At 40.9% G+C, this 12,232-nt stretch overlaps 1 protein-coding gene across 4 annotated transcripts in view; it reads right to left on the reverse strand.

Annotated features, from left to right (window-relative positions):
• Window positions 1-551: 551 nt before the first annotated feature.
• The window catches only part of LETM1 (leucine zipper and EF-hand containing transmembrane protein 1), a 31,533-nt gene continuing 19,852 nt past the window's right edge, over window positions 552-12,232 (reverse strand). For 3 of the 4 annotated variants that reach the window (XM_081864282.1, XM_081864280.1, XM_081864279.1), the window contains 4 exons: window positions 11,747-11,881; window positions 10,025-10,215; window positions 7,930-8,086; window positions 552-7,371 (listed from right to left, as the gene is read on the reverse strand). In XM_081864282.1, the coding sequence (XP_081720408.1) occupies window positions 7,222-7,371; window positions 7,930-8,086; window positions 10,025-10,215; window positions 11,747-11,881 (633 nt within the window). In that variant the 3' untranslated portion in view covers window positions 552-7,221. The remainder of the gene's footprint in view (window positions 7,372-7,929; window positions 8,087-10,024; window positions 10,216-11,746; window positions 11,882-12,232) is intronic. The other variant, XM_081864281.1, reaches the window with a different exon arrangement.

Below are 12,232 nucleotides of genomic sequence, written 5' to 3' on the forward strand. Positions count from 1 at the left end.
ACTTGGTTACAAAGAACCATACAGTGGTACCTCGGTTTAAGAACAGTCCAGTTTAAGAACAATTTGGTTTACAAACTCCGCAAAACCGGTAAGTGTCTTGGTTTGAGAACTTTACCTTGGTCTAAGAATGGAATCCGAACGCTGGAAGGGCACTGGCAGCGGGAGGCCTCATTAGGGAAAGTGCACCTCGGTTTAAGAACGACTTCGGTTTAAGAACAGACTTCCGGAACAGATTAAGTTCGTAAACCGAGGTATTTGCCATTTTTATGCTCATTCATCTAGTTTTTGAAATTCCTTTTGCAGCTCCTCACAATCTTTCATTTTTACCACCCTGAAGCATTCCACGTGATCAGCAAAATTGTCCAGATCATTTAGGGAAGATGGCATGAAATAAAATTAACATTATTTTTTTTAAAAAAAAGCAAAATGCGTACATCAAAAACTTTAACCAGTTTTATTTTGCTGCACATTAAGAAGCAAGCAATGTATTCTGTTTGCAGTGATTGACAAGTATTGACAGACTTGTTCTTTTGTTAATAAATAATCCAACATTTAAAGGTGGAATAAGTATACTTTTATTTAATAATGTCTGGGCTTCGTGTAATAATTTAACCGTAAAAAGGTAGAAAAGTTCTTTTATACACATCAAAGCACAAAAACATCACTAGCATTGCACATTTAGATTTAATTACACATGTATCTTGCATCATGGTGGCACAAGTCTCTTTTCCAGAGACAGTATATCTGCATTCTAGAAAAAACAACAGGGCAATTCTCATGATTAATGTGAAATCCTTATATGCTAGTGCGGTACCTAGAAATGGGAAGGCCTGGAAAAAAACTGGAAAAATGGGTTTTTTTCAAAGCCGTTGGAAAACCTGGGCTTTTCCCCCAATTTTTCCAGGTTTTTTCCAGGCCTTCCCAGCTCTAGTGATGCCTGCCTGCTAGCCTGTTTTGCCACGCTACTTTGCTTTCCAGAATACTCTTTTAACAGGACATGAGCATCTACTATTTAGAGAAAACTATGCTTTTCCAGGCATCTACTTACGGATTTGCATGCATCAGAATAAAGTCTTTGGGGGATTTTTGCAAGTTGTGTGTGTCTGTGTCAGTATCACACACAATGGAGTGCAGTATACTTTCCAAAGCAAGGCCAGTATTTCCTTTTTAACCACACAAGGACCTCTATGTACACATCACCGCCGGCTGAAACTTGCATTGCTTGTCAATAGCTATGGTTTTAAGAAAATATGTATTAGGCAATCCCAAGACATACACCAAGCTATAACGGAAGTAATAAGAGTTGGAACCTTACTCAAACGGTCCCTCAAAGATGATATACAAGCCAGCACCTACATAGGCATTGCTTAAGCCATCCTGATATGAAATGCAAGACTGACGGTTTGCTCTGCCACCCTCGTTCTCAGTTTAACAGTAAACAATTTGGAAAAACTAGGAGAAATCAGCTCCTCAAGACCTTTGAAGCCAAATTTTGTGTGTGCATGTTCACTGAATCAAGTGGCAAGATGTTTCTCTTCTCTTACTCCTAACCCTAGAATTTTAAAAGCACAAGGGGAAAGAGACACATTGGCTGTTTCTGTGGCATCTGTTCCTTCGTTCAGTTCCATCTCATGGCATTTTCAAACCATGTCCCAGGGAACTCTAGGACTTCTCTGAAACTTGTCACGGATCCCTCAATATAAAGATCAATGTTGGTGGTTTAGGGAAAGTGTTCCCTAAAGGCAGAAACGTTGATCACCATTCTATAGTGTGAAGGATGACTACAGGTGATCACTGGTATTTGCTTTGGGTCAATTCAGTGTCTGCATTTAGATATCTGTACCAGATTACAAGTTCTCAAATGTGTACACTTCCCATCAAATCTTAAAAGGGAGAGGCGTGTGCAAAATTAAGTGCACATATCTTTATCCTATTTGAAAATGCAAGTCCGATCCTTTCCCAGTTGCTGCTTTCAAGCACGTCAGAGGAACAAGCACACGTTCGTGTGACTTGACGTAAAAGCTCTACCAAGCTAGGTAAATGTAAAATAGGAATCGGCACATAGAACTACCTTCCATGAAGAAAGGGTGTTAAAGTATTCCCGCAAATATGACTTATTTTAGCAAACAACTCTGGCTTTAAGAAGATAAAGTATGGCAGTCCTATGTGCGGAAGTGCATTTTTCAGGATGGGACGGTGCCCAGTAGATCTGGGGTAGCCAACATGAAGACCAAAACAAATTGAGGGCCCTACATTGGCTAGCCCTGGTGTAGGCAAAAATAACCTAGATGAACCAATGGTCTGGCCTGGTATAAGGTAGCTTTATGAATTTGTATTATATACAATTATAATGAAGCAGCATATACCGCCTTCCAATAAGCATTCCCAGGGCAGAGCTTACATTTTTTTAAATGGCACGAACTATGTGACACCCAAGAAGCAACATTAAAATGTACCGTATTTTTCGCTCTATAGGAGGCACCTGACCATAGGACGCACCTTGTTTTAGAGGGGGAGAACAAGGGGGGGGGAATCTCCTCCTCTAAAACAAGGTGCGTTTTGTGCGTTCACCCGAAGTCTCCGCTCTGGAGGCTTCAGGCAGCTACCTTGGAAGCCTGGAGAGCGAGAGGGGTCGGTGTGCACTGACCCCTCTCGCTCTCCAGGCTTCACTGAAGGCAACCCGAAGCCTCAGGAGCGCGGTGGGAGCGCTCCCTCTGCACTTCGGAGGCTTCGCGTTGCTATCACTGAAGCCAAGGAGCCTGCATTCGCTCCATAGAACACACACACATTTCCCCTTCATTTTTGGAGGGGAAAAAGTGCGTCCTATAGAACGCAAAATACGGTAATCTACTCTCCCTCTCTCTCTCCCACCCAACTCCACTTTGAATAAACTTTTTATTCCTTAAAGGAATGTGGACAAAATATTTACCTCCTCTTGATTAAAATGCTAGGTACCAGATAAATTGGTTTTGGGGGCTTAATCTTGTCCAAGCACTGCCAGTTGACCACCTCGTAGGACCATATACTCATGAGTCAGCTTAGGCATTTTATACCACAATGTGTACTACAGAAGGAAAACGGACTCCTGGCTATTCAAGAAAACTAAGCTACTCCATCTAATCACTAAATTAATTTGAGTGGGAAGAAGATAATTATTTGCCAACTCCTAACATGATGATCAATCAAGACCATCAGAGGGAACGAATTTCATCAATTTTGTGAACCTGAGACTCGTCTCTCCCCTCAAAGAATTTGTGCAATATGAACAACCGGGACCAATCACTACGTATGACTGTATCCAAGAGCAGCACACGGCAAATTCATTTCTGTAGAAAAATATATTTGGAACCTAAAAATGTTCACATGATTATTCCAGATATGGGATTGTACCCAACATTAGCCACGCTCAGAGAAGACCCACTGAAACCCATAGGACTGACTTAAGTAGATTCATTTCAGTGGGTCTAAAACAGAGTTGGATGCAACCCATAGATGAACAGCAATCTCATACAGAAACCTGAAAGTTCCCACTTATCAGCCCTGAATTAGAATCCTGGGTTACAATTTTCCATGAGAAAGGGGTTTGCATTTATTTATTTTTATAAATAGCTCTTGCCTTTTACCTTTCAGACCTCATAAGAAACAAACACTACTATATCAAATCACAGGTACAAAAACACCTTGCACTACAAATGCCCTTTCTGGTATCCTAAGTCTAAATATGGTAGAAGAACTGGCAAAGAACACCCCAGGAATATCTCAAAGTCCTGGCTACGGTTTCCCCCCTGTTGTTCAAAAGTACAGCTCTAAATAAAACTTGCAACTCTTAAGAATTCTCAGAAATTTAGCACAGCAGTCCACCACTAGTACACAATGCCTTAAAGCGAGCTCATTTTCCTCCAGTCCTGTTTAAAGAGAGGAAATTACTGGGCATTATGGATGGCACAGAACCTTAAAAGTGGGGTAAAAGTAAATTTCCCAGTGGGAAAACACTCACGCCTTTCCTAAGAGGAGTCTGAACACCCTCTGAGCTTCAGGTGGACCTCGCAATGCACAGCCTCAGCTGCAATCCCTTCCAGTTGCAGCTACCCCCTTCCCCATAATTGCAAGAGGGAGGGTTGTGACTCAGTCCAAGACTCCCAATAGATGTTTGGCACTGTGGTGCCAGCACCTTGAGTGCAACGATTTAGGTGTGATACAGGTCCTCCCTCCCATAAATGCTTGTATCCAGGCTGTTCTTGCAGCCACATCAACAGTCTAACTGATGCCTCAAGTGGATCCTACCAACTTCATTTTGTTTCCATTGTTGCCTGGTTTTGGGTAAAGTGGGGAGGGCCTTCAAGTGGTACAACAGCGTCTTCACTCAGAACAGAACTGAGTGTAAACAAATTAAGTTTGCATTCAAGCCCAATCAAGCCCAAATTAGCTAGTCTGATGGAAGCTCATTCAAAATCAAGACCAGGGGAGCCAAACTGTCACTATTGGGTATTGTTGTTGTCTTTTACTAACAGGATATGGAAGTCCACCGTGGACACCTTCCCAATCTGAAGTTACTGATATTATGCATGCAGACAACAAATTTTGTGTGGCTGCTTTAACATCTCACTCACATTCTAAATTATAAATCTACAGCCTGACATTCGATTCCAACATCTTCTGCAATAATGCAGAGATACAAATATACAAGTGCCCTATTAACAAATTTTGCTGGCACAACAAATTCATGGGTCATAAAGTGCAATTGTTTTAGTAAATATTCAGCCATCTACTATGCTACCCACTGCATGATTCTTCTTTTAATCCAAATTGCACATGTATACCACACACCTTTGATCCCTTTTGCCAATCTGCCCCAAGAACATTGCCACTAAAAGCAATTCAGTAAACATCATGGTCCGTTATGCAGAACGTGAGAATTTTAACTTTCTACAGAAGTGTATCATTTCAAATCCAAATTCCACCACATGCTTTCCCCCCCCCCCCGCACTGTGCTTGACATTCACAAAAAAACGAGATTTTTACGGCAGCAAAGTATTACTTCAGCAGTCCTGGCAGAAAACTACCTGCAATTTAAATTGAAAGGAATTGTAACAGAGAAGTTGCCGAAAGTGAAAGCAAGCACTTGCAGAAGATCTTTGGTACCTGTATAAAGTCAACTGTAATCAATGGGAATTGAAAGGACACAGATCGAAACAGGACGTTGGCAATAAATTTGGACATAGGTGGGCTGTCAGATGATGAACTGAAATTATTGAATATCTTGACATCTAAACAGAAAAAAATCCCCGAACTGAACACTTTTTTCATGCAACTTATTTCTCAAGTTCTGGAACCACAGGGTGATAGCCAATGTTGTTCATTCACTGGTGGAAGAAAATTAGTTGGCTAGACAGGAAAGCCAAGTAGTTCAATTCTACCTCCCTCCCTCCTTCCCTGAAAATTCCCTCCAGAGAAATGGGTCAGATTTGCAGGAGTTGCCTCCCCGCCTTTTTATGGATAACCTTCTTCCATCAGCAGACAGTCAAAAATAGATACCACCCATAAATACCACAACTGCAATTTATGAAAGGTGACAAATATTTTTTCCCCTTGGACTACTGGTTACAAGAAAAGAATGTTTAATCCAATACAACAAGGAATCCGCAGCTTAGCAGTCCTTTGAGTTGCATCCAGGTTCCTTTCCTCTCCAGAAAGGCATCCTTTAGATGCAGCCCTTTGCACTACATCTCAAAAAGCCAGCTACTCAAACTAAATGTCATTGATTTCAGAATGAATTGCTTCCTGGGAAATTGGCTTCAGAGCATCCTTAGCCCCATTGGAAAACAAAGAAAAGCCAATATGAATATTTTAAAGCTCGAGTTACCAAAAACAGTGTTCATATCCAGCTCAATTAACTGCTACTACTAAGTGACTCGAGGTGATAACAAAAAAGGTCAAATGAAAAGCTGAAGTATGCAGTGAAAAGGTTATTTTTGTACCATGTTCCTAATTAACTGGGTCAGTCATTTCAGATCTGTGCTGACGTTCCACGCACAGAGATGTGACTTTCACAATTTCCAATGAACAAAAATAATCAACACAAATGGACACTTCCTTTACACATAAGTAAGACACACATACAGAGCTGCACTTTCAAAATGTTTAAATGTTTAAAAGTCTGCTTTCCTCCTCGTTTTAATTCAAAAAAAAAATGCAGTTTACTTCATCAAGAAGTCTTTTAATTGCTAGGGTTAAAGGCATCTTTAAGGAAGTGAGTGAGGGGTGGCTGGGGTGACTGCCTTCAGTCAAGGCATAAAAGCTTTCAGGGCCCTCCCCTCTCTCTACCTATGTGTCCCTTATGTAGCCTTCAGATCCACAGGGAAGAGGGTGTGTAGGGATCTGGAAAAATGCAGCTGCTGAGATTGCTGGTTGCCCTGTGGCTTTTAAAAATGACAAAAGTCTGATAGGATTTCCTATTGTAATGGGAGGGAGACCAGAGAGAGTGTAGCAGACGTATGGGAAAAAATAAAGCAGAGCAAGGAACTGAGTGGGATATTGCTGCAATCCCCCTTATATTTAATTTTCTGAATGTACATTATTTAGTGTTGAGAAGCTGGCAAAGTGTGGGGTGGTGTTTTGTTGTTGTTTTTAAAGCATCTGAGCATGTTAAAAATTTCTAAAATTCTAAAAGTGTAACTCTGGAAGGTGCGCTAGGCCAACACAATGACAGCACTTTCAGAACTAATGTGTTTGCTATATAAGCCCTTTTGAAGCTTATTAAAAAATAATAATGGGAATTTAAGATATTTTTGGATGGTTTATATACTGCTAATTTTGCTGCACAGAATTTCACCTCTTTGCCAAGTACGGAAGACAAACTGCATGCCAAGTATACGTAATATTATTTAACAAAAAAATGCAAATTCCTTGCACAATGCAAGGAAATTCCTAATTTGTATCATGATCTGAGGACAATAAAATGTACTGAATCGCTACAGAATACTAAAGAGTACACAAAATTCCACAAGGAGGAATACATTATTTAAAGACCAAGACTGCTCTCATCTTCCTGGAATGATAAATTGCCCATGTTTGATCAGGGAAAAGTTTCATTCTGCCTACCCAACTTCTTATTATTTCCTGATTAACCTATAGATCAATAATGTTCATCATCTCACAGATAGGAGGTACATAAGATGTTCCACTTCATTCAGCCTTGAAATCAAATTGAAGACTAATTCATTAATTCTTGACTTCTAGAGCTTCCTTCTCAGTCTTTTCTTTAATTTTCTCTTTTTCTTCAAGTTTTTCCTCTTTCTGCAACAGTGACATTATCTCTGCGACTTGGTTAGTAGAAATATCAATATCTTCTTTGTCGATGAGTTCTACCACCTATGCAAATATAAACATATGTTAAATGCATAAGTTACATTGTGCTTTATTCACAATTTTTATGAAACTCTACAATTAAGGAGGAAAACAAGTGAAGCATATATGCCAAAAATGATTTGTAATGTCAACCACAACCCAATTTCAAAATAGTGTGTTGAATCCAAAAGGACAGTGTGGTATTTTCCAAAGAAGTAAGATTGTTGTTGACATGAGTCTATATAAATTACAATACAAGGGGGCTGGGTACGTTTAGCCTGGAGAAGAAAAGACTGAAAATTGTTTTGATACTGCTCTGATTTTATAAACTTGTATATTATTCAACATCAATTAGACTTTTGTTTATCAGCTCTCAATCTATATCGCATTTTTACAATTTAACCAAACCATAGAATGCACCATACTGCCACAAATTAAGCCAAACTATTTTCATTCTAAGGTCAATTAATTTAAGGGAGGTTTTTTTCTTCTTCTAAGTCTTAAATTTGTTAAAACAAATTGTTTAAACAACACAAATAACAAACATTAAACAAAACAGGTTACATTCTTCAGCAGACTCACCTTGGAAACATCATCTATGTCAATCTTTCCATCTTTATTTTCATCTAGTGCTTGGGCAAGCCTGTTTAGTTTGCTTTCTGGTATCTTCTGAATCTGTTTCATCACATTGATAAGCTCATTGATACTGATGATATTCTCCCTAAATGGGAAACACAACCTGTATACAGCAAGTAGTTACTACAAGGGGTTTTCAAAAAAACAAACAAACTATATGGCACCAGCCATATTCCATACTGAAAACCAGGGACGGCACATTTATATTCAACTTGATTTAAAAAACTGAAATAAACCAAGACATGCTACTACAGAACCTATGAGGTAACCTGCTTTTTTCAGAAAAAGGCAGCACAGCCTCCCTCTTTTTCTTATAACCCTAACAAGTATTCTGCTTCAGGACTTTAGAAACACATACCTAACAAATCCCCTTTGGAGGAGAAAACAGCTTGCCCACCACCATATTTCAAGAAATGTTAAGGTCTAAGTCCTGCTAAGGACCAATCTTAAGAGAAGTCTTCCTAAACTTCAAGGAACGCCAGTGATTTCTGAGATGCTTGAGAACCAGTGATAATTTACATTTCATTATTTTCTACTACTTAGAAGCAGCATATTTTTTAATTACTTGTTTGATGGCATATCATCCCTTACATTTGTCTTGTAGTAATTTTGATTGGGATTATTAAAATTTAGCTCAAGAAAAGCATCATAAATTACTTTTACTTATTTAGTGGGAGTTATTAGTATATGAATTACAGGGAACCAGAACCAAAACTAATGCTTCCTAAGGGCATAATATTGTAAACAGGTGTTGACTTATTGCGGCTAGGTCATTGGCAAAGTTTTTTTTATTAAAAAAATACACACATCAGATTTCTCCCAGAAAAGGCAAATCTAGATAAAGCAGGTAGAAAATATGGGCTAATAATAATAATAATAATAATAATAATAATAATAATAATAATTTATTATTTATACCCCGCCCATCTGGCTGGGCTTCCCCAGCGACTCTGGGCGGCTTCCCAAAAAATATTAAAATACTGTAATACATCAAACATTAAAAGCTTCCCTAAACAGGGCTGCCTTCAGATGTCTTCTAAAAGTCTGGTAGTTGTTGTTCTCTTTGACATCTGGTGGGAGGGCGCTCCACAGGGAGGGCGCCACTACCGAGAAGGCCCTCTGCCTCGTTCCCTGTAACCTCACTTCTCGCAGTGAGGGAACCGCCAGAAGGCCCTCGGCACTGGACCTCAGTGTCCGGGTAGAACGATGGGGGTGGACACGCTCCTTCAGATATACTGGACCGAGACCGTTTAGGGCTTTAAAGGTCAGCACCAACACTTTGAATTGTGCTCAGAAATGTACTGGGAGCCAACGTAGGTCTTTCAAGACCAGTGTTATATGGTCTTCTGTCCCCCCAAAACAGTACTTCTGTCTTGTCAGGATTCAATCTCAATCTGTTAGCCGCCATCCATCCTCCAACTTCATCACGCCATTAAAAAAATCTATGGGGCAACTGCCCTTTGAATACTGTGGGCAATTCCATGTTGTGGAGCAGCACAAGGTTCCAAAGGCAACCAAAATTATTAAGGGGATGGAGCAGCTCCCCAAAGAGGAAAAGTTAAAGCATTTGGGATTTTTAGTTTAGAGAAAAGGTCAGGAAGAGGCAAAATTACACAAGTGTAGAAAATTATGCATGGAAGAGTGGATAGAATTTGTTTTTCTCCCTCTCTGGTGATACTGGGGTCCCTCTCACATAACGTGGGCTCATCTAATGGAACTGAACGTGGACAGATTCAACTCAGGTGGCTTTGAAAGATTAGACAAAATCATAGGAGTCAATGCTTTAAGTGGAATAATCAGATCAATAAATTAAAGTGGAAATAAAATTTGGTATTATATGATTTTGTATATGTTTTGTAATAAGCATGTACTTGGTCTCATTCACTATTTAGGTTATGATTAGAATAAATTATCCATGTAAATATTTTGGAACTGATACGCAAGAGTTCGGATTGAAAAAGTCTGAGAGGCACTTCCTTCTGCAAAGGAATCAACCCATATTCACAAGAACAATCCCCTATTTGTATCACCTGACACTTACCCAATGGGAGGGCTAGCACTACTGTCCAGCTGTCCATCCACCACTTTTTGTTCTGTCTCTAACTCCGTGATAATTTTGTCAATCTGTCCAATCATTCGGTTCACTCTTTTAGTCAATCTCTTGCTTGCTTTAGACTCTTCAACTATTTCTTCTTCTCCCTCCTTAGACAACTCCTTGATCTCTTGCAAATCCTGAGGATCAAACAAAAAAACATGGTTCATAAAACCATAGTATTTAGCAAAAATCAGAGGTATCTGCCGCATTGGATGCTGCATGTACATCCAAAAGACAACTGCAGAATATCAAGGTTATGGCAAGACAAAAGAGAGTTTGGAATATTTTTTAAATACCGTATTTTTCGCCCTATAGGACGCACTTTTTCCCCTCCAAAAATGAAGGGGAAATGTGTGTGCGTCCTATGGGGCGAATCCAGGCTTCGTGGACCTCTCCGCAAGCAGCGGCAGCGCTCCCGCTGCTTGCGGAGAGTTGCCTGCGTGCTGAAGCTTGCGCGCGCTGAGCTCAGCGCGTCCAGGCTTCGCGGACCTCTCAGCAAGCAGCAGGAGCCAGCGCTGGGCTCCCACAGCTTGCAGAGACCTGCCTGTTTGGGGGCTGGGGTCGGGGGAAGCTCGGGCGGGCCTCCCCCGCCCCAGCCCCGCGCCTGGGGGGGAAATAATTTTTTTCCCTTTATTTCCCCCCCAAAAAACTAGGTGCGCCTTATGGGACGGTGCGTCCTATAGGGCGAAAAATACGGTACAATATTCCTACTCCTGGGGGCTACCTTTTAAAGGATCTTGTTGAATGGCTACGTAGTTCTCCACTTAAGCATCCCCTACAGCAGGAGTGAGAAACTTTTTTCTCAACCCTGGCAAGCTCACCTCGCTTGTCAATCACACCAGGTGATATGCTTTGGAGCCCTATCTGTTGGGAACTCAACATGCAGTACAGCCCTGCACTGCTCTTTGAACCTCTGAGTTTCAGGAGCAGCACATAGCTGTCAACCGTCCCTTATTTGGCGGGAAACTCCCTTATCCCAGCACTGCTGTCCCTTATTGATGATGTCCCTTAAATTTCCCGGGTTTCAAAGGAAGCAGCTCCTCTCCCTCCCTCCCTGCCGGCCAGGGAGGAGGGAGGCTCCAACTGTGTTGCTTGGAAATAAGGAGTCTAAGAACAACTGGGGGGTGGAGCTTGCATGCCTTGTGCCGATCAAATCAGCCGCGTTGCCTGGGGACTCGCCTTTGCTCAGCACTTCCCAGCGGAGAGGTGACGGTGGTTTTCCGTGCTGCATCCCCTTTGCCGGGTTGCTGCGCTGTGGGAACCACCATTTGAGGCTTCTTTTGGCTGCTGATACCTTATTTTTGAGGCTGCTGGTCCCTTATTTTCAAATCTGTAAGTTGACAGCTATGGTCAACATGGAGCAACAAGAAGCAGCAGCTGGCCACCAACATGGGTATCCTTTTCACTATCACAGCAGCTGGTGGATTCAAGGAAGGGGGTCTGGTGTGGCCTTAAAGAGATCGATTTGTGACAATCTTCCTATTATGTGGCTTCAAAAAGCTATGGGGGTTCAGACCTCACTTCTGGCTTGTACTCAGGTGCTTGGAAAAGTTATTTGTCTTTCAGCCTCACTAGTCTGCATTCTGTGAGAGAGGGGTTTACTGAGTGGCCATACCCACCACGGCAGCCCTGTTATGACATGGCCAAGGACACTCTCAAAATTCATACCTCACTATATTCCTGCACATCATCTCTGAGCTCCTCAAGCTCCTCCTTTTCCTTTGTTAGCGATTTCTTTTGTTCCTTCAGTTTGCTACAAGCATCACTTAACAAGTCAATCTCTTCTTTGGTTATTTCTTCACCCTAAAAAAAAATTGGGGGAGGGAGAGAAATGAAATAATTGTTATAAAGAGAGTGTCCCTTCCAGAAAACGGTTGGAACTACTCTTATATTTTCAACATCTTTATTTTACCTTTTTAATAAAAAAAAAAATTAAGTGTAATTCCATGGGAAATCCAGAACTTTCTGATCATCAAGATGTGTATAGATAAACGATGATACTAATAGCACAGGATTATAATTACCTGTCCTATATTAGAGCTGTTAAATGATCTTAAAATAACTAGACCCCTAATTAATAGGATTGCTTAATGCAGTATATACAGGCTGAGTGAAAAAAATCAACCCGGACTCCCAAACTTCTACCTGGCACAA

Source organism: Podarcis erhardii (assembly GCF_964252035.2).
Source record: "Podarcis erhardii genome assembly, chromosome: 5".
Classification (NCBI taxonomy): Eukaryota; Metazoa; Chordata; class Lepidosauria; order Squamata; family Lacertidae; genus Podarcis; species Podarcis erhardii.